General features: G+C 38.1%; 1 protein-coding gene across 2 annotated transcripts in view; it reads left to right on the top strand.

The window, feature by feature from the left end:
• RLF (RLF zinc finger) overlaps window positions 1-25,919 on the top strand; it is a gene marked incomplete at its 5' end in the record, with an annotated part of 56,930 nt that overhangs the window by 23,471 nt on the left and 7,540 nt on the right. The window contains 6 exons of one of the 2 annotated variants that reach the window (XM_080921781.1): window positions 1,316-1,470; window positions 3,200-3,281; window positions 7,510-7,642; window positions 14,013-14,215; window positions 20,506-20,642; window positions 24,567-24,708. In XM_080921781.1, coding sequence (XP_080777907.1) covers window positions 1,316-1,470; window positions 3,200-3,281; window positions 7,510-7,642; window positions 14,013-14,215; window positions 20,506-20,642; window positions 24,567-24,708 — 852 coding nt within the window. The remainder of the gene's footprint in view (window positions 1-1,315; window positions 1,471-3,199; window positions 3,282-7,509; window positions 7,643-14,012; window positions 14,216-20,505; window positions 20,643-24,566; window positions 24,709-25,919) is intronic. The other variant, XM_080921782.1, reaches the window with a different exon arrangement.

Genomic DNA, 25,919 nt, shown 5'->3' with positions numbered 1-25,919 from the left:
CTATATTTCTTTGTAGTTTTTTTTAGTTGTGTGTGTGTGTGTGTGTAGTGGGGAAGTGCATGTGTGCCTGACACTCATGGAAATAGAAGACATCTTCAACTTGTAGGTCTCAGGTCATCTAGTTTGATAGCCATTGTTACAAACTGTTAGCTATCTTACTAGCCCTATTTGTAGTCCTGTAGACAGAAAATTCTAAGACAATAGTTAAAATCTTTTTAGAAAATACTTTAGGGGTAAAAACTTACGATCACATAGAATTTACTCATATTCAAGCTGCCTTTTGAAAATAAGACTTAGTTATAGGAGTAAAAGCCTAATTAGGGGTTCCATAGACCAGTTAGAATGTGTTCTCTAAAAGGAAAATGGTATCTGTCTATATGGGACTTTGGAACAAAAAAGTTACATCAGATTTTTGTTGTTGATTGGTTTTGTTTGTTTTTGTTTTTGAGGCATGGTTTCTCAGTATAGTCTTGGATCTCCTGGAACTTACTCCAAACTAAGCAATATCTTCTTGCCTGTGCCTCTCTACCTCCAATGCACCCAGCTTTCCATCAGGTTCTTGGTATCTTTTCAAGATATATATAAAGGCTCTTGTATATAAGAGTAAGCAAGAACACTTCTTTCAAAAGCAAGATAGGCAAGATAGTATCGAAGTCTTTCCTGTCTTCAGTAGTGACCGTAGCAACATGAGTAAGAGACTAGCTATTTCCTGGGGCTTTCTTATAAAGTAGGAAAGAGGGACTAATTGTTTGGGTTCTCTGTTTTAGTTGACAGACCTGAGTTGTCTCTTCTGATGACATACCTGATTTTAATCATTTAGTATTTATGTAGAGTCATAAGATGGCAAATAGGAATTTTTTCTAAAAGTTTAATTCATGACATTTGCCTGGTTGTTCATATACTCAAAACCAGCCTCTCTCAATCTTGCATATATCTAGGAGTATATTTGAGTAATAAGTGAAAATGGGAGGAGAAACTTCCTGTTAGTGGTTCAGTGTACATGTAGCAACCCCCTTTCCTTTTCCTCCTTCAGTTTAATGACTTGCTACTTTAATTCTGCATGTATAGTCAGACCCAACTTAGGCATATTGTGCCTTTACTCCTCTGATTTCTCCCTGTCAGTAGAACCATTCTACTTGCTTTGAAGGGATGATTCATGAATTGGTGACTATTGAATCTTTTAAACAAACCGGACCTAAAAAGACAGTGTGTCCACATATGTTATGAAAAGAGGAACAAATAGTACATTTGAGAATGAAGAACCAATTCGTTTCATTTTTTATTTGTAAAATGATTAAATATGTTTGTTTTTTAGACCTTATTGCAATATGCAAGCAACAAGAATGCATCAGAACACATTGTGTATCTTCTGGAGGTATACCGCCTTGCTATCCAAAGCTTTGCCAGCGCACGTCCATTTTTAACTACTGAATGTGAAGATGTCCTCTTAGTGCTTGGCAGATTGGTCCTGTAAGTTTAAGCTCTTAAATTACTTAAGAATTGAGCACTGTTGGCTGTGATATTTACTTGACTTCCTTACAGTGGCACTGTTTATTCTGCAAAGCACCAGTTCCCTTTATTCTGAGCTTTCACCCCTAAGTTCCCAAGAGACAAAGTCCAAGTGAGGCTCCACCTGGCCTTTAGAATCAGTCTCAGTCTCTCCTCCAACCCCCACCCCTGCATCCAGGGACTGACCCAGCCATCCTGGAACTCTCGCTATAGACCAGGCTGGCCTTGAACTCAGGCATTCACCTGCCTCTGCCTCCAGAGTGCTGGGATTAAAGCCTGCACTGAAGTCTCTTTTCTTACTCAGGCTTATACTTCAAGTACACAGTCTATTTTTCTGTGTGTTAAACAGTATATTGTGACTGTGACCAAGTACCAAAGAAAACCAACTTAAGAGAAAAGGATTATTTTCGTAGTTTCGGGGGTTTTAGTCCATCATGAGGCAGAGGCCTGGCCAAGTAGAGTAGTCTTCACCCTGAAGCAAGAAACAGAAGAAGCCTGCTCCAAGAATGGGTATGCTCTCTTATCTTCCTAAGGCTTTAGCTCAAGCCTTAGGTGGCACTGCTAACCTCCTTTAGTCATTACTGGAAATGCTTTCACAGATACACTCTGTTCATCTTCTAGGAATCTCAGTCTAATCAAGTTGGCAACCAGAATTAATCATCATAGATTCAGGATCTGGAAACTGGGTATCTTTGAGAAATACCATATACTTTGAAAAAGATACTGTGAAATTTTGTAACTTGATTACAAAAATTAATTTTAGCAGCACAAAATACCAATATAGTAAAGCCATCCTAAGTGTCCATAGTCATTTAGCTGTTTTAATATTAGATTGCCTAATGGCAGACAAAATCACACCATTAACATATTCATCTCAACATCTATTCAGACGTAGGCTGGTGCTGGCTCATTTAGATCCTGCATTATTGTAGATACATGCTAGTCAGGATAATCTGTTAATTTTTTCTAGCCCTACCTGTTTGTATTCTCTTCACCACAGGTGAATCTCTGACATTTTTGTGAAAGAGTAGTATTCCCTGTTTATGCCATTGTTCTCCCTACCAAGTCCCCGCTTACCGCCTGCCTCTTGATTTCAGTCTCTGCAGGCAAAGTAATGTGCTCTTAAGATTTAGATGAGCTGTTGCTGGATTGATATTTTGAGTTGTTCTTTATTGACATTTTTGGGAATCTTCTAAAAATCCTTTTCTGTTACTTCTTCCCTGTGCCTGGGTATTATCATAGAAGGGGGAGTCAATTTTGCTTGGGTTTTTAGAAGAGAGAAAATCACTGTGCTGATCATTCTGTTTCCTCTGCAAGTAATAGAAACTGAAGTGGATGGCAGTCTACATATCTCTTTATCATTATGTCAACTAAACTCCCAAGATCTTGTTCTTAGTCTATAGGTGTGGGTAGTCTTCCTGTACAAGTGAACACTGCTTAGAATATGACTTTGTAGGGGGAGCTCATATTTTTTAAATGTATTAAATCAACAATATAAACAGAAAAGCATTATAGTTTTTCTTGTTTTTTTTTTCTTGAAAAACCAATAGAATAATTTCAAAGAAAAAATTTAAAGAGTATAAGTATTTAAAATAATTAGAACAAGTATAAATTTCTTGCATATTTTTCGTGCAGTACTTAATTATTACTCTAACCACATTACATACTTACATAGTTATTTGTATTGTAGGAGTTGTTTTGAATTACTGCTTTCAGTATCTGAAAGTGAACTGCCCTGTGAAGTCTGGGTACCATTCCTTCAGTCTCTACAGGTAAGTTCATTTTAATTCAAAGAAATTCTCTGTATAGTTGTACAAATATATTTAATTAATTACATATTTGTATATTTGTGATTATTAAACTAAAATATTCAGATTGTTCATGATACAGTGCCTTGTTGATTAATATAAACCTCTAGATCAACCAAACTAGGTGTCATAGATTCATTTTAGACATTATACTCACAGGAGACCACTTAGACTCTCACCTTTCTAAGTGGGTAGAACAGACTAGAAAATGGCAAGTGTCCTGACCTTCAACAGGTGTCAAATGATCTTTTGAGGGTAGAAACTGAAAAGGTATTTTAAAAATAGATGATTCAACCAGGTCCTTGCAAGCATGAGGACCTGAGTTTGGATCCCAGGAACTCATATAAAAAGCCAGGTGTGGTACCACAGGCCTATAATCACAGGGGTGGTGAGATGGGAAACAGAAAAGAGGATCCCTAGAGCTCATGTCTACCTAGCCTAGCGTTCTAGGCAAAGCTCCAGGCCTCTTGAACAAAGAGAGTTGGTAAAATGCTGGAAAATAACACCAAGGTGTTGACCTAAGTACGTACACACTTGCGAATACATGCACACATACAAATAAACATTAAATAATATCAATCATTTAATCACTGGTCACTGCTCTGTACTTTTATTTTAAATATTTTATGTTCTTTAATCAAGTAAACCTTGCAATGTGGAGATTATTCGAATCTCCATTTACAGCAAGGAGGCACACAGGAAAGTTAGCTTGCCCAGAGTAACACTCACCTTCAGATTCAGAATCCTTTATTACTGGCTTCAAGCAGGACACACATTTCACAGTAGTTTGGACCTGTTTTATATGGGTACAGATAAGGATTTGTATATTAAAAATACATTTTAGGGTATAGGAATTTATTTCCTTTGGACTACATACTACAGAATGAAATGATTGTAATGTTTTTCTCCTAGGAGAGAAGAGAATTCTTTTGTCATTCCTGGTCTATTTGAAACGATGTAATGCAGTCCTGATTTCTCATATATCCAAAGATCCAATGTGTGTGACACATTGATTTCTGCTTTTGTTTGGGATTTGTTTGGGTTTCACTTTAGCTGCTTTTTTTTTTCTTTCTTTCTTTTTTTTTTTTTTTTTAAAGCTGATCACACCATGTGGGTTAGCTGAAATCCAGACTGTCCTTGAATTCAGTCTGTAGCCCAGACAGGCCTCAACCTTGTGACAGTGCTGAACCTACAGATGTGCAGCATCGTGCCTAGATGAGCACAAGCGTTGTTGTCCTGGTGTGTTGTATTCTAGGAGGGCACATATACTTCATTCTCGTAGTGGTGCTCTTAGTGTTTTTATTATATCCTCCCTCTACAAATTACTTCCATTAGCTTTTGTTATTTTCTTAGAGTGTTTGCCTGAGTAAAATAAAAATAAGTGCTTCTTCCTCCAGTGTAAGTTTTTAGTAGTTATCAACGTGTAGGATATATTTTTGAATCTGTGTTCAGGAAACTTAATGAAATAACACTGCAGATAAATGAGGCTTGCCCCTGTTAAAATTCGAAATATAAATATAACTTTTTCTCATTTTATGTGACAAATGGACAAAACAGTACAAGGCATTCTGGATACTTTGTCAAAAATAAATGTTTTTTTTTTCCCCCTGAGATAAGGACTTGTGTATGTAACCTGGGCCAGCCTTGCATTTTTGATCTTTTCTCACCTCCTAAGTGTTATGATTGGTTAGCATGCCACCGTGTCTGGCTTTTGGGGGTTTGTTCTATTTCATGCTCCATCCCCACCCAGAATATGAATTTGTATCAGCAAAGGCCTTGGGTGGCACCAAGTCCTGTTGACTGATGTACAGCCTCATGTGTATTATTCTGAGCAAGTTTGTGTTCTTGTTCTTGTTCTTGTTTTCAGGGCTGGAGATTAAGCTATGTGGCCTTGCTTATGCTGTCTGAGCACTCTTTAACACTGAGCTATATTTCCAGCCTGGTCAGGAATTTTGTTATTGTTCATGGTATTAGCTGTGGGTTTTTGTTGTTGTTTTGTTGTTTAGGTTGTTTGTTTGTTGGGATAACATCTGTATACACTACCTAGGCTGGACTGGAACTCACTTTGTAACCCAGGCTTGCCTTGAACACATAAAACATCTATGTTGTCCATTCAGCTTGTTCTTTGGCTATTTTTTATTGTGAGCATGTGTTCAGGACAAAGAAGTCTAAAGACCTGTCAGTTTTTAAAAGGAAAATTGCTGTGTTAACAATCTAAAATGATACCAAATAATTACAAATTAAATATTGGTAAACTATTACTAGAAGTCTCCCTATTTTTTTTTTCTTTTAAATAAGGTTTTATGTAGCCCAGGTTGGCCTGGAGCTCTTTTGGTTGATTGGTTGGTTGGTTGGTTGGTTGGTTGGTTTTGTTATTTTGTTGTTGCTGGTTTTTTGTTTGTTTTAAAGATTTGCTTATTTATGTGAGTACACTGTTGCTCCCCTCAGACACACCAGAAGGGAGCATCAGATCCCATTACAGATTATTGTGAGCCACCATGTGGTTGCTGGGAATTGAACGCAGGACCTCTGAAAGAGCTGTCAGTGCTCTTAATCACTGAGCCATCTCTCCAGCTAGCCTGGAGCTCTTGATCTTTCTTCTTCTTTACTTCTTACTGATTGCTGTATATATGCCACTCTGTCTCACTGTATAGACTTGGCTGGCTTAGAACTCCAGATAAGCCTGTCTCTGCTTCTCAACTGCTGAAATTAAAGGTTTGTGCTATCATACCTAGTTGAAATTATGTTTTTTTAAAAAACGCTAATAATAATAACCAAGACATTAAGACATTTTGTATAAAGCCACCTCTTATTTAAATAATAGATTAACAAGAATTCAAATAGCTGAAAATCAGGGCTGGAGCTGAAGCTTAGCAGTACCCCTCACGTCAGTGTAATACAGCAATTACTCCTATATGGTAATTATTTTTATTTGCAAGACTATGCTGCATGAAGACTGAACAGGCCTTTAAGTGATGTCTGCTACTGCTAAGGTTATTAGGTCTGGCCATCATAATTACTGGGATATTTCAGATATTCAACTCAGATCTAAATTGATTGTGATAATAATTTTACATGAAGGAATTCGTGAAAACATTTTAAATACATTTTTAAAAAAATACTTGGTTGGAAATCTCCCAATAAGAAAGCACAAACATTTGAAATTACTTTTTCTCCCTCTCGTTGTGTTGGAGTCAGGCGTTGCCTCACAAACCACATGAATACTTACTCAGTCAGACAAGAATAGTGTACTGAGCATATGCCCCAGGACTGATCGATCAGGGCTGCAGATGTAAACAAAATTATTGTACAGGGTTTTTAAGCCTAAAATCCACAAACAAATATACCAAGTTATTCCATCAGTCAGGATTTAGGGACGGGATTTTGCTAGGATCATGTCTTTGTTATACACTTATACTGTTCCCATTAGTTGGGGTATTCAACTGTGGCAGGGGACTTGCCACATCTAACATTGTTGTCTTGTCAACAAGGATGTCACTTACTCATGTACATGTCTCTTTGTGCCAAGTAGGATAGCAGTTCCCAGGGAGGTCTCAGGAACTTAAACTTAACCCGTACTCAAAATGGAAGTCTTATTCCAAATAGTTTTTTATATTGGTGCAGTTGTCTCTCCTATGTTGGGGTCCATCTCAGGGGCAGCTTATAACAGCAAATACCATAAAAGCTTATGCACAAGGCTGGAGAGTTAGATGGCTTAGCAGTTAAGAGTACTGACTGCAGCTCTTCCAGAAGTCCTGAGTTCAATTCCCAGAAAACACATGGTGGCACACAACCATCTGTAATGAGAATTCAGTTCCCCCTTCTGGTGTGTCTGAAGACAGCGACAGTGTACTCACATTTAAAAAATTTTTTTTTTAATTTATACACAGGTGCAGGAAGTGTTGCTGGGTGGTTGGTTGGTTCAGGTCCAAGCTCATTGTGGGTAACTATACAAAATAGTTGTACAGACCTCTATCGTGATTGGTTTCCCAGGGCACAGAACAAAATGGCAGGCTAACCAGGTAACAGTTGACTGGGCTTTAAGATTTAACCTAGGCCTTAATATTTTACCTAGGCCTTAAAAACAAGTTTTTTTTTTTTTTTTTTTTTTTAGTTTATTGATATTTAACTCAATTGAGAAAGCAAAGCTTTGTTATTAGCTTCTCTTCTAAATATACTACTTTTGTTTTAGGAGTCACATGATGCATTGTTGGAATTTGGGAATAATAATTTACAAATACTGGTTCATGTTACAAAAGAAGGAGTATGGAAAAATCCCATTCTTCTTAAAATTCTGTCACAACAGCCAGTAGAAACAGAGGAAGGTAAGTCTTAACACTTCTTTGACCATATTGAATTCTAAAAGATTTGAAATTCATAATTGATGAAAAATTTTTACCTGAATTTTCTGTTTGTTTTTCTGAATAGTAAAATACAGTTTTGTGTGTGTGTGTGTGTGTGTGCGCGCGCGCGCGTGCGCGCGCTAGGAGGATTGGTTCCAGGTCAGCCTGTTAGCATAATGGAGACCAGCACCTGTTTCAAACAAATTTGTTGATATTTTACTTTTTTCTGTAAGAATCCTTACACTTTTAGTGTTGTACGTATGTCTTTGTATTTGTTTCTTAATTTGTCATATTGAATAATACTGATATGAAGTTCCCAAAATGAATATTAAATTGTTACAATTCTAAGATTAACAACAGGTTTCAGAACAATAGCCCAGCTAACTAACATTTTATTAAATGTGACTATTGTGTTCAAATTCTTCAGGCCTCTTTTGTATAGAAAGAAGCTTAGCATGACAGTTTGTGGTTTTGTTTTTGCTTCTCAAATAATTTTTAAATTGTTTTTGGTGGGTGCACATGCCATAACCTGTTGGTTGTTCAGAAGACAGCTTTATAGGCTAGGGTTTCTTCTTCCACCTTTTCATTATGAAGAATCTTACCTCAGATTGATAGGTTGTCTTGGCAGCCCTCAGATTTAGATTTTCTATTGGTTGTGACCTATGATAACTTGTTTGGAAAAGACAACTTTCCTTTGTAAGTGTAGGCAGGTGAAGACTAACAAACCATGTTTGTTATCAATAAGAGCTGTTAGAGGTCATACTCTGATTAATGGCAGGGTATGCTTTGCTTTTGTTTTGTTTTTCAAAACAGGTTTTCTCTGTTGGTTCAGCTGTCCCGGAGCTCACTCTATAGGCCAGGCTGGCCTCAAACTCAGAGATCTGCCTGCCTCTGCCTCCTGAGTGCTGGGCTTAAAGGCATGAGCCACCACCAGCTAGCTTATCATGTACTTCCTAATTTTAGTGGTGTGCTTTTTGTTGATGTGGTAGTTCTGTTTATATCACTATCATCACAGAGTGATGCATTATATCATAATGTTCCTATGACTACATTGTCATTAAATGGCAAGAAATTGCCTTTTACTTTTTTTTAAGTATGTAAATATTTTGCCTGCGTGTATATATGTGCACCATGTCCATGCCTGGTGCACACAGAGGCTTGAAGAGAGAGTGTAGTGAATTCCCCTGGAAGTGAGTTACTGATAGTTGTAATCCACCATGTGGGGATTGAACCTGGGTCAATCTGGAAAAGCAGCTATGCTCATAACTGCTAAGCTATTTTCTTCAGCCTAGCAGTAAAAATTCTCTGCTATAGTCTCTCTCTTGGCTTTCTTCACATGTGTATGAATGTTTTGCCTGTGTTTGTGTGCATTGCATGCATATGTGAGTGTCTGCAGAAGTCAGAGGAAGGTTTTGGATCCCCCTGGAGCTAAAGTTCTGAATGATTGTGAACCACCATGTGGGTGCTGGGAATCTAACCCTGGTTCTCTGCAAGAGTAATTAGTGTTTTAAAATACTGAGCCATCTCTTTAGCCCCTTTCGTTATAATTTAATAGAATTTACAAGGTCTTACTGTGTAGTCCTGACTAGCTTAGAGCTCCCAGTGTAAACCATCCTGGTCTTGAACTCACAGAGACCCTCTTGTCTCTGCCTCCAGCATTCTGGGATTAAGCTTTGTTTTGGATTCAAAAGATTTAATTTGGATTTAAGCATTTTTGCTTGTCACCCAATGACCTAGAACCCAATGCCTAATGACCATAAAGGAAAAAACTAAGTTTTCTGACTTCCACATAGACTTTCATGCACAGCACACAAACGCTAGTAAATTTGGAAAATTTGTATAAAAATTGTTTAAAACTGAACCCTGTGGTAAATACCAGTTGACTCTCTGAGTTGATGGCTAAAGACATCCTGAAAGAGTCTCCTGTCTCTGCACCCATTGCTGCTACCGCCCCCTTTGGTTGTGTGTGTGGAGGCAGTTTGTGGTTCAGTTTGGTCTTGGCATGCCTTGAATTGTGTGTGCGCACATGCGTTTTCCACATGTGTGCCTGGTGCCTGCTGTGACCAGAGGAGAGGATTAGATCCCTTGGAACTGGAGAGTTAAAGATGGTTGAGAATTGCCATCCTGCCATGCAGGTGCTGGAAACAGAACCTGGGTCCTATGCAAGCACAGCAAGTGTTCTTAGCCATTGAATCATCTTTACAGCTCAAGGACTTGAGGGTTTTTTTGTTTTGTTTTTTTCTTAATCAACCTCCCAAGTGTTAAAAATACAACCACAAAAATAGAACTGCAGAGTACATTGCCTAGCTAAGAGCTCCTTTTACTTTGTTTTTTAAAGGTTTAATTTTTTAAATTACGTATATATGGATGTGTCTGTGTGGGGTTTGTGCATGTAAGTACAGCGCCCAAGGAGACTAGAGTCATTGAATTCATCTGGAGCTAACAGCTGTGAACCATCTGATGCGAGTTCTAAGAACTGGAATTTGGTCCTCTGGACCAATATGTGCTCCTAACCACCGAGTCATCTCCATCCCTAAGAACTCCTTTTAAATTAAATTAAATCCTAACTGTGATTGTTTTCAGATGATAGGTACAGATAAGGTAGAGTATCATACTGTCAATAACTAAGTAAATAAGAAATAATTATCTAAGAAATAGATATACTTTTAAAGAAAGGTAAAGAGGCCAGGCATGATTGCACACACTTTAATCTCAGGTCTCAAAGGCAGAGGCAGGTGGATTGACCTTATTGCCATATTTGAACCAGAATTTCCATGGTTGCTGGCTGGCCAGCAGAGCTCTGGAGCACTGCCAGTCTCCAAGCTTCAGTAGTGGAGTTACTACCTCCTTTTGTGTGAGTCCTGGTATCAAACTCAAGACTGCAAAGCTTTATCGAGTGAGCATCTCCCAAGCTCTTGAAATAACCTTTTTATTATTATTTAATAAATAAAATTAGTAAAACATTATTTAATGGTTTACTTATTTTTATTGAATTTTCTTTCTATGCATTGGTGTTTTGCCTGAATGTGAGTATACCCCTAGAAATGGAGATTCAGACAGTTGTGAGCTGCCATGTGGTTGCTGGGAATTGAATTTGGGTCCTCTACAAGACCATGAAGTTTTCTTAACCGGAGATTCATCTCTATCCCTGACCTGATTTTTTTTTTTTTTTTTTTTTTTTTTTAATGCAAGACTGAGCTGTGTTATAAGTGGTAAGTGCAAGGTCTGCTGGAATAGCACAGTGATAGAACTGCTTACCAAGCAACTTGAAGCTCTGGGGTTAGTCCTTATCCATGTGTTGTGATCATGTGCCCAACTCCTACCACCATCCTCACATTAAAAAAAAAAAATGTAGAAATTGTTTTAACCATTATAATATATTGAGTGGAATAGGGTTTTTTTCTCTCCTAAAAATAACAACAGTGATACTTGGAGTGACTGTTATGTGTTGAGTATTTTACTAGTGTATTAATATCTCATTACATCTGTAACCAGATGAGAGATCACACAAGCCCAGAGACCATGTTGTTGAAATTGTAGAATTAGGTTCAAGCAAACATGACTTTAAAAGTATTTGACTGAAGGTTAATGATCCTTACATCAATAAGTCCATGGTTCCATAGAGAGTTCAGAAGTCAGAGCGTTGTAGTTGATCATATTGGTAGCAGAACACAGAAGGTATCAGAGATAAATAGTAGCCAGTAATAGTGAACATTTATTACATACTTGCTTTTGTTCTCTTATTTGTATCACTCCCATTTCATGTATGAATCTGTGATTCCCCTTGAGGTAAGTGAGTTTCGTTAACATTTTGTAAATGAAGTCTTTCAACTTCAGAGTGGTCAATGCATTTGTATCAGAATAAGGCTGAATCCTCAGATGGTGATTTAGAAATCTACAGTCTTAAGTTGTAAACCCTTATTCTGCATGCATAGAGAAATCTTAGTGTGGTAAGAGATGAGAAGTACTGTGCAAATTTAGCAGAACTGGGGAAGTAATGGTAACATTACTGTTTTCCAGTATATTGTCTCCTGTGAGAGAGTCATAAGCTGCTCATAGCCTTGTAACAGACAGAGCAGGTCTGGGAATAGGCAGGACAGAGTGAGAGGGAGAGTAGGCAATAATGAAAAGAAGTTAAAGAACTGTAAGGCCAGGGGCAAGTAACTCTAAGGTTCCCTGAGGAAAGGAGTAGTGTAGAAGAATGCTGCATAGTTTCGGTTTTTGGATACCTACGTAACATTACTGAGAACAAAAACAAATTGATAGGGGGAACTATAATGATGAATTCTTTTGCGGATTTAAATGATTATTGATCTAAAATGGACCCCTAAGGTAAATGTGTTTTCCCTACATGACTTTTGGCTTTGGCTCCATTTTTATACAATTTAAAACCAAAAGCATATACTACTAAGACCCAAGCTCTGCCTGCTAAATCTAACTCTAACCAGAGTTGGAACTCTGTAGTTAAAGGTAGCCACAACTTGTGGAGAACAGTTTGGCTGTATGGGTGAGAATTATTGAACAAAGCCTTTATCCTAGGATTCCACTTCTTGGGCTTTGTTTTGTTTTGTTTTTCATATGCCCATTGGTAAAATAACCTGTGCACAGGCTTATGAATTGCATCATTATTGATGACTGCTAAGATTGGAAGCAACTTGTAGAAAGATCAGTAGGGAATCGTTGAGATAAATTACATAGTGCATCCAAACAGTGCAGTTGGGTTGATAGCGGTAAATAATAAGGCAACTCTAAGAGATCGGTGGTAGAATGAACTATTACATCATTTACTTGGTTGGTCAAGAAAGGGATCATATATGGAAAGTTACAGAAAAAGATGAAAAGAATTGTTTCACTAGGAGGGAAATTAAAGTAATGATGTCAAATAAAGGTGAGGTTTTCTTTCTTTTCTTTCTTTCTCTTTTAAATGAATCTTGCAGTCTGGAGAGATGGCTCTGTGGTTAAGAGCACTCTCTTGTTGCTTCCAAGGGGACCTAGGTTTGATTCCCAGCACACTTGTGGTGGTGCTACTCTGTAACTTACAGATTCTCACATGGTACACATTTGAGCACACAAACCTGAATATGAACACATACATACATGCATATATAAAAGAATCCTTTTTGGGCTCGATTGCTAAGATTACAAACATACACCACCATGCCTGGTTTGGGCCATAATTTAACTTCATATGTGTATACACATTGTGCATACACATAAAGACAGTGAGTTATCTTATTTTTTTTAAGATAATTTAAAAACCAGGGGACTACAGTGGAGGGGAGTTTTTTTTAGAAAAAATGTAAAGTTCTAAATAAGTCTCCTGTGTTCTTAGGGGCCATTTTCAAGTCTGAGAAACAGTGCCTTAGATTAACCACCTAAAGCAGTCTTTCCGTTTAACTTGCTTGAATGCTGCATTATTGGGTAAGGCTTTATAATGTCAGACTTGTTGAGTGGCTTTGCAAAGTTGAGGGCTTGGCTGAAAACTGAATGTTAGTGCTCAGAACAGCATTTTCCAAAGTGTGTGCTAAACCAGGAGTATATGTTTTACAAGGGACTATAATATTCACAAAAGGGTTCTCTGGTCAAATCAGCTTGGGAAACACTGGGTTAAATACACGTGAACAGTTTTATTCGTTACAGGACTGTTCAGAGATTTGACCAAGGAATCCTTTTTTTTTCTAGGACTATCTCTCAGGTCTTTTGGTCGCTGGAACACACTTTGAGAAATGCCTGGTTTAGAGGAAACAGCACCACTGGCTTTGGAATCCTTGGCAAGTGACCTAACTTCTCTGAATATTAATTTTCTAACTTTAATCTATGAACATTACTTGCCTTGGTGGTGGTGTGAAGAATAAATGAGATATATAAGAACATTTAGCACAAAACTTGGTACCTCACACAAATACTTGGTAGTTAGTATCTTGAAGGTCACTTGTTTTATCTTCTTGAATATGTTTGCACTTATAGTTGATTTCACAATTCTTAACTGTTCTTTACTGAACTTATTAGAAATGGGAGATGATTAAATAATTTTGAAATATTGACAGTTTCAGTTTGGTATTTAGAATAAAACTAATTAATGGGAATTTTTTTATCTCTATTTTCTTCTTGTCTCTGTTAGAGGAGTCTTGAGACTAGAATAAACACACATTTATAACAACTCAGGATTTAGTAACAACAATCAAATTTGAGGCAGGCGAATCATGAATTAAAGATCATCCTCAGCTGTATAGTAAGCTCAAGGCGGCCTGAAATCCACCGGTCTCAGAAGAAAAAAGGCAAACGCAGAAAGATGAAAGTGTCATGACTTGTGGTATATTGTCACACTATTGCATTTTTTCCTCTTTTCTAGTTAACAAATTGATTGCACAAGAAGGACCTTCCTTTCTACAAATGAGAATCAAACATTTGTTGAAATCTAACTGCATCCCCCAAGCTACTGCTTTATCAAAACTGTGTGCAGAATCTAAAGAACTTGCACAGGTGTCGTGTTTTCAGCAAGCCTATATTACATGTTTATGTTCCATGCTTCCCAGCGAAGAGGCTATTCAGGAGGTAAGTACATTAGGTAACTGTTTAGACTTGTTATAGCTGTAATGTGTCAGTGCAGGCGTTGTATGGTTTGTTTCCTTTCATCCAGAATGAAAGCCACAGTTCATCTTTTATGCTTTAAAAAAAAAAAAAAAAGTGCTTTAGCTATATGTTAAACTTCTTTAGATTGGATATAAAGTTAGTTATAAGTGTAGTTGGGTTTCTAAAACGGATGATTAAGAATGTACAAATGGAGCTAGAGAGATGGCTCAATGATTAAGAGCGCTGATTGTTTTTCCAAAAGTCCTGAGTTCAAATCCTAGCAGCCACATGGGGGCTTACAACCATCTGTAATGGGATTTGATGCCCTCTTCTGGTGTGTCTGAAGACAGTGACGATGGATGGATGGATGGATGGATGGATGGATGGATGGATGGATGGATGGATGGATGGGTGGGTGGGTGGGTGGGTGGGTGGGTGGGTGGGTGGGTGGGTGGGTGGGTGGATGGATGGATGGATGGATGGATGGATGGATGGATGGGATAACTTTTAAAGAAAAAGAACATACAAATGATGCTTAAGTGTTTACAAGTGATGGTCTACCGTGGAATCATCTGATATAAAAGTAGCTTTCCTTCTTACGGTTCTAACTTTATTGGATTTAGGAAATTAATGAATATGTCGAGGAATAATAAAAGGAGTGTGGGACTTAATCTTAACTTAGTTAATGCTTAACTTTGTAGTTTGGCCTCTGTAACACACAAGTGCAGGACTCTTAAGATCCATGAATATATTTTATTAATAATTAACTGGTCAAACTGTATACCATGGAGTATATATAATATTAATAAAATGGTTGTCTTTAAACTGTTTCATCAGTTGTATCATTTAAATGAAACATGAATCATTTCCTTAGAAAGTTTGGAGTTACTTCTTTCCAAATATTTAATAAATCATTCAGAAAAAAATAGGAGTGCTTAGGCTTTACTTCATTGTTTACTTTTCATCTCAGCTGCCATTCCAAATTTAACCCATGAATTCTTATTTTTACATTGACACATCTTTGTTTATAACTGTGCATGTGTACTCATGGGTGTATACATGTGTGATGTATTTTGTAAGCATGCATGTCATGACATTCATGTAGATGCCAGAGGTTTGATGTTGATCCTCTTACCTGGTTTCCAGGAAGCTCAGGTCACCAGGATTGTTGGCAGGTGTTGTATCCTCCCTGCTGGGCCAGCTCAAGTTTATAACAAATGTAGGCATCTCAAAGATAAGTTCTCTACTGTATAGTAGTTTCTAAATTTAAATTTTTCTTTACTGTATGGACTCTACCAGCACCAGTCAGGATCCGTTGTGTCTCTCTGATTGACTACCTCAACTATATCTACTCTGTCGTATTTACTTGTATCCACAGGGTAGGCACTTGAAAAAAGCTTACCAACTAATTAATCTTTAAGTCAGTTGTGTTATATGTATTCCTTTAGCCCACTTACCACCCACCATCGTAGGAAATCTCTCTGAAACCTGTTGTTGGTGCACTTCTTCCTGTTCTGTAGAAACCCAGGTGCTTGGAACGGATTTTCTTTAAGTTTCTGAATGTCTGCTCTCCTTGACTCTGTGTGTGCACCTCTCCTGTCATTGGAGGCAGAAAGCTCCTCTTCTTAATGCTAACTATTCTTGTATGACAGATCTATCTCATTCATTCTTTGCTGTCGTAGAGGATAGCTGGTAGTCCTTCTGCATTCCATTAGAAATCTGAATTAAATTTGATTAAAGAATAGTATATTAGGGTTAGGGCAAGAGATTGTGAGAAACAACAGGCTTCACTGACAAGGCAGAAATAGGGACAATAAGCAAAATAGTATATGGCTTCAAGATACCCAGAATAATAGTATATGGTAGTGCACACTTAAAATTCTGTGCCTTTCCTGGAGAAACCCCCCAGAACAGTGAGTAGAGGAGCCAGGAAAATAATGGGAAGACAGTCAGCTTATGGTACTTGTTGTTTTAATGGTGCTACAATTAAATCTTGGGCTGTGCATTTGTTTAAGATTATACATGTAGCTGTCAGCTTTGTTTTATCCATGATCTTTCTTGGTTTATTAATACCAGATTAAGGAGCTAAGTTATAACTCTGACAATAGTACTTGCCTAGTACTGCTATGCTAAGTCAGTCAAACTAGTAAGTAAATAGGGGTTTTCATGAAGTTACTTAATTGGTTCGTTTGTGAGGTTGCTGAGTTTGCAGGGAACCGCTATGGGAAATGGGACTGCTAGTGCTGCTGCTCTACAGCCTATGTGGATTGGAAGATGTGCCATGAGGCAGTCTCATTTGTGTGCCAGCACTATGGTGCAGTTAAAGTCTGGATAGCATCGGCCTACTACCCACATAGGCTGTGTAGCAGATGCTGTCATATATGCTGTCTGGTTGAAACATTCTATGACATGTGACTGTACCTGTTTTCTGTTTGTTTTATTCTTTGTTTACCTCAGGTAACATTGAACGATCATGTAATAGAGACTAGCTTCAAACTCTTACTTAGTTCACTTCTTAGCCTCCCAAGTAGTGGAGTTACTATAGACATACACCAGCATGCCCACCTGTGTCTGTATTTTGACAGGGTGCACAATCAATCACTCTTGGCTCTTTCCTTTCTCTGGCTGCTTTTGTGCTACAGTAGTGGGGTACTTAATAGCAGAAACTATCTGGTAAAGGCTGAAAGTATTTTCTTCTGTCCCTTTTGCCAAAAGTTTACCAACTCATAATACTACAAATTTTCAGTGTTATCACCATTAAATGACAGTCTCCATGAAAACAGTCCTCTATACTCCACCAGTGATGGTCTCAAGTCAGGCTAAAGGCAGTTCAGCTGGCTCCTTGGCTATCTTTCCTCTGTGCCATTTATTTCCATTGGGTAGAAAGTAGTGAGCAGTGTCTCTCCTGCTCCTTTTCATTGTTGACAATTGAACTTCATACATGTTAGGCAAATATAAGTGTAGTTTTAAATATTTCTTGTAATTTGAATTAATTTGTTAGATTTATCAGGACAAAGACATCTAGCACCCAAAATTATTTTAAAAGAAGCACTGATTTCATCTAGTCAACAATGGAATTATAAAGAACTTACTTTGGAGAACTACTGGTGGCTTGCTACATGTTCATTAATTGGTGTTTTTAATCAGCGTATATGTTAATATAGCATAGTTTTTACTCCTTTTCAGCTTTTAGGAGAAGAGTTAAGTTAACCTGAGGAACAGCTGGGAATAAAAGTTCTTTGTATGTCAGCACCTGTGGGTATCCTAGTAATGGGTGTGTGTAATGAGAAACCTCTGCTGGGGATCATTTTGCCAAACACATACAATTAAGATTAATTGACTGGGTCCTGTGAAAGCCAGAATTCATTGTCAGTGCATAGTTAGACAAATTAGGAACTGGGGGATCTAAAAAACAGAATACCTTGGAATTTGGAGTTCTTTGTTGGAACAGTTTGTATAGAATTAAATGAGAAATCATTGGTTCTGATTAAAATACTTTTTTAGATTTTGGAGTTGGGTTTTTTTTTTTTAACTGTGTATGAGAGATGTGTCTAACTGTATGTATGTGCACCGCACGCATACCTGTGGAGGTTGGATGAGGGTGTCAAATACTCTGGAACTGGAGTTCCTGATGACTGTGAGCCACCATCTGGGCTCTGGGAATCTAACTTGGGTCTTCTGGAAGAGCAGCCAGTGCTCTTAACCACTGACTGAGCTATCTTTCTGATCACTAACTAAAATTTATTAAATAACATTTGTTATTTATTTATGTGTACATGCACATGCACACATGTATCCAAGCATGCCGTCCCATGGTACATAAATGTGGGGAGGTCAGAGGACAACTTGTAGAAGTCCATTCTCTCATTCATCTATTTGTATATAATTAGATTTTTGAGTCTTCAGGTGCACAATCACTCTTGGCTCTTTCCTTTCTCTGGCTGCTTTTGTGCTACAGTAGTAGGGTACTTAATAGCAGAAACTATCTGGTTTGAATGTGAATGAACTACATCTTTCCTGGCTCTTAAAGTTGGTAAGCACAGTAGCAAATACTTATTTCTTCTCTTGATAAAGACAAGAGAATATAAACAGGATCTCATTTACTCCCAGTCTGACTCTGTTGGGAATTGACACGTCACTAAGTATAAATGATGAACAGAGCAGATGCATTTAGACAGGACCCAGTGGGAACTCAGTTGGGAGTACAAGAGTAAACAGGAGCACAGAGATTCTAGGTATGTCTCTATTGAGACTTTGTTAAACAGTAGAGAGCTATCTGATCAGATTAAAGGCCTGAGCCACCACTCATGGCTTTAAGATTATGATCTTAGTACTTGTATTTTTTTTCCATATGGTCATATGGGGAATTAAGGAATATAATCAAGAAATACACCAAGACTGGAAGGTTGTGGAGGAGAATTTGAATTAAATATTTAAGTACTTTACTCCTAAAGTAGAATTATTCTAAAACAGTTTTTAACCCAGGTCTTCATGTCTGCTAGAAGTCAACCTACCATAAGATTGTAACTACAGCCTTAAACAGTTCTGAAGAGGCATTTTCCTAGGTTTTGATATGAATTTGGACTGTTGTTTTGTTTGCTTTGTCTTTTGTCTTTTGGTTTTGGTTTGGTGGGGTTTTTTTGTTTGTTTTTTGTTTTTTTGTTTTTGTTTTTTGTTTGTTTGTTTGTTTTTTGAAACAAGGTTTCTCTGTGTAGCCCAGGCTATTCTTGAACTCAGAGAGATTCACCTGCCTCTGTGGCCCCAGCTCCCACTCCCCACCCCCCAGGCTTAGACTTTACTTTTAGTCTCATTTTCATGGATTAGTGTCGATGCTTTGGTTGATACCTCATTGTACTGGAGGGGTCACTGCAGAGTTAAACATAATTTTCAAGAATCCAGCCGGGTGGCTCATTGATAATGTCAGCATTTGGGAAACTGAAGGATTAGAGTTGCTGTGAGTTCAAGTTAGCAAGAGCTCTATAGTGAGTTCCAGGACAGCCTGGACTATAGAGCAGACCCTCTGTCAAAAATAAATAAATAAGCATTTAAAAAGAGGGTCGTAAAAACAACTGAGTCAGTAAAGTGCTTGCTATATAAAAATGAAAACCAAAGTTTAATACCCAGAAAACATTTTTAAAATAAAACAAAATAAGCCACCATCACAAATAGTGGCTCACAAAATAGTGGCACATTTTTGTAATCCCAGCCTTGAACGGGGAAGAGAGAGGGAAATGCCTAGAGCTTGTTGGCCATGTGAGATTTGGGACAAAGTCTGAGCTGGAAGAGTTCTTGGAGCCAAGCTGTGGAGGCAGGTGTTTCAGTGTAAATTCAAGGCCAGCCTGCTCTACAGACTGAAACCTTATCTCAAAAAACAAACCTGATAAAAAGAGAAAAATTGAAACCAGGAATTAATACAACTTGCTTTTTCAGAGGGCCAGCAAGATAGCTCAGCAGGTAGAGCACACTTAACGCACACCTGACAACCTGAGTCTGATCCTGGATCCAACACGGTGGCAGGAGGGATCTCGGGAGGTGTCTCATAACTTTCACTTGAGTGATGGCATGCACTTTTTAAAGCAGGGAGGGGGAGATTTACTGGTTTCAGAACACTTGGAAGTAAAGGTTTGCAATATTTGAGGGGATTTATTCACATACAAGGAGATGGAAAGAAATGAAAAGGTCACCCCTTGAGTGTCTTAAAAGTTAGGATGAGGAGTTTCATAAGAGGAAGAGAGGAGATGGGATGTGGTGGGGCATTCCTCAGCTACTAAGGGGTGGTCCTCGGTACTCTGTTACTGTCCATTCTTCCCTCTGCAGGACACTTAGTAAACATTTTTATCTCTTCTAAAGAATGAGGGGTGAGTGAATGAAGCTCAGTTGTAGAGTGATAGTCGAACATATTAAGCCCCTGTATTCACTACTCAGCACTGAGGGGTTTAAGAGAAGAAAAAGGGGATATAACTTCTGATGGAAATAACCAGCTGATGGAAAAAATTAAACTCATATGGTAGCAATGTCTGTGAGTACTTTACTACTGCAGAATGTTTGGGTTCATGTTAATAAAGAGCAGAATGGAGCTTCTTTACAAAATGTCGGTACCTTTCTCACCTTAATAGTTTGATACATGAAGCATTCATGCTATACCACTCAGATACTCATCAGTAAAATAGTTACCATGCCTCTAATTCTTGTCGAAGAAATTACCAAAGGTAGAAAGTATGACAGAAAAAGTTACCATTTTCTTTTAACTTAGTTATCTTGATTTTTGATAGATTGCAAAGGTGGACTGCAAGGAAGTACTAGACATCATCTGTAATCTGGAATCTGAGGGTCAGGATAACACAGCATTCGTTCTTTGTACAACTTACCTTACTCAACAGCTCCAGACGGCCAGTGTGTATTGTTCTTGGTAAGTACATTTACTTTGTACATACTTTGTTAGCATATAGCATGGGGTTTAGGGTCTCTATCAGATGTAAGTCTTAGCAGATAAATAAAATCTTGATTACTAATAAAGTCATTTAAGTAGAAATGCCACTAGTATAATGTAGAAAAAGAAAGGTAAGAAAGATGTCTTCTTGCTTGTCCTGCAGTGGCTGTCTCGTCCCTCCCATAGGTCTTCTTTCTTGAAGCAGCATTAGCATTGTGTCAGTGGGGAACCAGATAGGAAGATTATCTCCCCTGAACATTTACTAATATTTTCTGGTAGTAACTTGCTCTTATTTAGAAACCCATTAATGAAAAAAGGCAGATTGCCTAGAAGTCCAGCCAAAATTTGCATTACAAAAGGAAATTCCTTTGAGTGCCTGTCTGATTTGCAACCTAGGTGCCATATAAATAACATTGCATAATTTATTTAGTTTTGTTTGTGTATACCTGTAGAATGTTTAATTACTAAAAAATAGGAAGACATATATCCATAGACTCTTAATTCTAAATGTATTAGATAAACTTGATAGGCAGGAAATACTTGTCAGTGAATGTGTGATGAGAGTACAGCAGCTGACAGGTGCCAGCCTGAGGCTAGCTTAGTTGTTTTGGGTTTTGGCTTTTTTTTTTTTTTTTTTTTCAAGAAAATCTAGTAAAAGCCTTTCACATACTTGGGCCTTGATTGGTCTCTCTCTGGAGCTGCTTTATCTCTTTGTGTAGTTTCCCTAGAGTGGGAAGGAGTGTGTGTCTCGTGTGTGCATAGGTATAGCTGTGTCATACTTGTGGAGATTAGAAAACCATCCTAGTATAGGTTTTCACTTTCCACTCAGTGATTGAAAAGTGTTATGATTTCTTAGTCTTAAGACTGAAATTATTATAAAGCATAAACCCAAAGGTTTTCTCCAGAAAAAGCGAACAGGTTTTTATTTGTTTTGAGCCAGGGTCTCTGTAGCCCAAGCTGACCTTGAACTCTGGGTTCTCCTGGCTCTACTTCCCAAGCTTTGAGCCTAGGGCTTCACACATGGAGAAGAGCTGCTGTGGGCCACAGCTACACAACACAGACCAGGATGTAGTTGTAATCTGTCACCGAGTCCATGACACCGAATGTGTCTGTCCTGTGAGCAAGGAGACAGTAGAATAAGGACCCCAGGTCTTAATAATTACTGTAGGTGTTTTGCCAGAGTGAAATAATATTATCAATATAACAAGTTGTTAAATAGCAGTGAGGTGTTTTATCATTAAATCAAGTAAAATCAATTTTTTCTTCCCATCAGGAATCTAGAGATTAGAAATTCTAACTTCAGCAAGTAGATTAAAAACAAAATCTCTCAACATAGCTCTGGCTATTCTCCAGCTCACCAGGAGGTAGTCCAGAGACCCTACTTACTGCTTCTGTCTCTCACCATCATGCCAGGGTATATTTTGACTTCGAAAGTTAGTAAAACTGTATACAGAGCATAGATTCTGTGGTGAGAGAAATAGGGAGATGCTTCTGTATGCATAGCCACTGGCTACGTCAGATCTGTGGAGATTAAAGGACAGTCTTGGACACAGGTTCTCACATTCCACTCAGTCTGAGGGCAGGGTTTCCTTGTTCTTTGCTGGTACGTAGGCCAGGCTAGCTGGCCTGGGAACTAATAGAAATTCTGTCTCTTCTGGCATCTTGGAACAGGAACACCAAGACTGTAGATTCACATACTTCTGTCCTTACATGAGTTCAGGGAATTCAAGTCAGGTCCTCATGTGTGTAAGACCCAAGATTCTAAGTATTTTCAAAACCACACCTACATGTTTAGTGTACTTTTATTTCTTGTTTTTTTTCCCCCTTTGGTTATTTGGGATAGGGTCTTATTCTCCTCTTCCCTCTGCTTCCCAAGTGCAGCTGTGAGGCAGCACCCAGCTTCAGACCTTTTTCCCATTTGGGTATATATTCATGAATACCTGTTTAGAGGGCAGTGGTCAATTGTCTTCCACCTTTTTCCCCTGCTTCCTTTCAGTAAATCCAAAACTTTACAATTAGGCTGGCCAGGTTGGCCAACACGGATCAGGAGTCCTCCTGTTTCCAGCAACCCAGTACTGGGATTCTCTGTTTGCCACACCCAGCCTTTTTCATGGGTGTAGTGTTCCTGACACAACCTTTCCTTACAGTGGTCTTTTCTCCCCCTTTTTACACAGCCACCATTCACAGGAGCCTATAGCTGTATCTAGAATTAATACTGTTTCCTGGAAGCAAGAAGGGATTAATGGGAATTTCCTTTTACCCTTGCAAAAATCAAAGAAAATCTTAGTCACTTAACACTTTGTTTAAAAAGCTGCTTCTTTGAAAGTGAAATAGAATCTAATTTTTTTTAAAAAGGCTTTTTTGTCAGGTGGGTCTAGATATTGAAGACAGAAATAATTGCCACAGTTCAAGTAAGATGTTTGTTATGCTGGGCTCTTTTGTGTGTTTAAAATGGAGGGACCTATCACTCTTGTTTAGAAAAGCATTTCAAGACTGAAGTTGCCACTCAGCTTGTCCTGAGAACTTAAGAATCTGAGGGAAAAGGTGTGCCATGAACTTGAGGCTAGCCTGCCTACATAGTAAGAACTTATTTCAAAAAACAAAGTGACATTTTTATCTTGGGGTGCCCTCAAAGTCCACAAGAGGGCATCAGATTCTTTGTGGGCTTAGAAGCAGTTGTGAGCCTGGTTTGGGTACTCGAATCCAAATTTGGGTACTCTACAAGAGCAACAAGTATTTTTAATGTCCGAGCCATCTTTTTAAACCAGTGAGAAGCATACCTATGTGGGTGAGTATGTCTGTGTGTGTCTGTATTCATGTGTGCTCACGTGTGTGTATGTGCATACAGAGACCAGGAGGGGACATCCTCCTGAAGCTGGAGGTACAAACTGTTGTTAATTTCTAGACATGGATGCTAGAAACAGAACTCCATTCCTTTGTAAAAGTAAAAAGAGCTCTTAGTGATTTAACTACCTTTCCATCCCTAGTGAGGTTTTTTTTGTGTACAGTTTTTGTGTTTCGTCTTGTTTTTGAAACTGGATTTTGCTGTGCGTTCCAGCTGGCCTCTTACTCAGTATATAGTCCAGCCTAGTTTTGAACTGATAACAATACTCCGAACAGCCTCTGGAATGCCAGGATTATACAAGGACAACTGTGTCGGACTTTAGATAGTAAGTTTTAGATAGTTTACATTGTGTAACCTTTAATCTTCATAATCATGTACTTGGCTTGTTTAGTACATTTCACATACACACACACAGGAACTGGAGGTGGGATTTGCACACACTAAGCAAGTCATTATACCACTAAACTATCTTCCCAGCTTTTAAGTACATATATCTTTTTTGATAGATTATTTATTGAAAGATTATTATTATTATTATTATTATTATTATTATTATTATTATTATTATTATAGATTATTTTTGAAAGATTATTTATTCAGTCAGTCAGTGAGTCATTTGGGGGACAGTGTCTATCTACATAGCCTGGCTGTCCTGGAAGTCACTGTGTAGGCCATTTTACACACAGGGTTGACGGGACTCTCAGTTTAATAGGCTGCATAGATTTCCTTGGTACTTGACTTCCTCATTAGAACAGGGTTTAGTTCACTCAATATAATTAGGTCAATCCAAAAGTTAAACCTTTTAGAACAAGGGGGAATCTAAGAAAAGAAGTTTAATGTCATCATAAAGGAAGTAGTTAGTTTTTAGCTTTCCACAGACAAGAAGGGAAATCAGAACTTTGGGAAGTAGTGGAGAATATGGACAGCATTTCATTTGGTTTCTGTTGTATGTGTTGTCAGCTTGCTTCCACTGAGTCAAAAAAAAGAAAAGAAAGGTCGAGAGGGACAGCAAACACAAGTTTAAAGATTTAATACAACCAGTTTTCTTTTCCCCACAGGGAGCTGACTCTCTTTTGGAGTAAACTGCAAAGAAGAATCGACCCATCTTTGGAGACATTTTTGGAGCGCTGTCGGCAGTTTGGTGTCATAGCTAAAACACAACAGCATTTATTTTGCCTGATTAGAGTCATACAGACTGAAGTGAGTAGTTTATGTTTTTCATATTGGTTGTGGAAACCTCTTAGAGAGTACTTGTTGGGTAAAGAAAATCTAAAATTGTGGAATTGGCCCTGCCTCACTGATGTGCATGCTGACCTCTCAGGAGCCACTGGCTTGGTTTAGTGTGGGGTTTTTGAGGCACTGTCTCACATAGTCTAGGGTGTAATCAAATGCTAGGTCCTCCTGCCTCCTCCTCAGCATTCTTTTCCGTGTGTGCTACCATGCATGACTAAATTTGAGCTGACTTCCTCTCCCTGTCTCACTGTCATTCTAGGATGAAAAATGAGGTAATGGGACTTGCCATCTGGGTACTGGAGATTCCAAATCCCCTGAAACACTGAACAGTGTATGTTCTTAACCACTGAGTCACCCATCTCTCCAGCTTCTGACCTAGACTTCTTAAACAAGATTATGTCTCTTTTAAAAACAAAACCAAAAAGCATTTATTTCTGTCTGTGTGAGCACACACCACATCTGTGTAAAGATGAGAGATTAGGGAATCACCTTAGATTGTCAGTTTTGACAGCATGTATTTTTACCTACTGAGTAGGTAGTAATGGTCTTGTCTTACTGGTCCTGTCTAGACCTAAGTTTAAAAGTCAATGTGGGTAGTATAGTTAGTGTAAGGTCAAATGATTGGAGACCTTTATTTGCAAAGTCCCTTTTGATATCACATGTACACTAACATATGATTGCACATTCATGTACACTTGAGAGGAAGAGATTCTGTAAAGCTTAATGCCAATCAAGAAAAGTTCTCCTATTTTTTTAAATGGGGTTTAGAAAAATATTACTAGTTTATGATTATAGGTGTTTTGCACCATATTTGCATTACATGCATGCCTTATGCATACAAAGGCCAAAACTGGGTGTTGGATCCCCTAGAACTGGCATTTTCAGATGGTTCTGAGCCACCATGTGGGTGCTGGAGATCAAAGCCAGTCCTCAAAGAGCAGCCAGTGCTTTTAACCATTGAGCCATCTCTTTCGCCCTATTTAGGTGGGTGCGGTTGTCTTTGGCTTTTTGTGTTTATGTTTTTTTTTTTTAAAGACAAGATCTTGCTATATAGACCAGGGTAGCTTCAAACTTAAAGCAATTTTACTGTTTAGTTTTCCTAAAACAGAAATTATATACATGAGCCACCAGTGATAGATACTCAGGGTTATTTTAGAATTCTACAGATTTTTAAGAAC

The sequence above is a fragment of the Micromys minutus genome, assembly GCF_963924665.1.
Source record: "Micromys minutus genome assembly, chromosome: 9".
Classification (NCBI taxonomy): Eukaryota; Metazoa; Chordata; class Mammalia; order Rodentia; family Muridae; genus Micromys; species Micromys minutus.
This window is presented reverse-complemented; position numbering and strand designations above follow the sequence as displayed.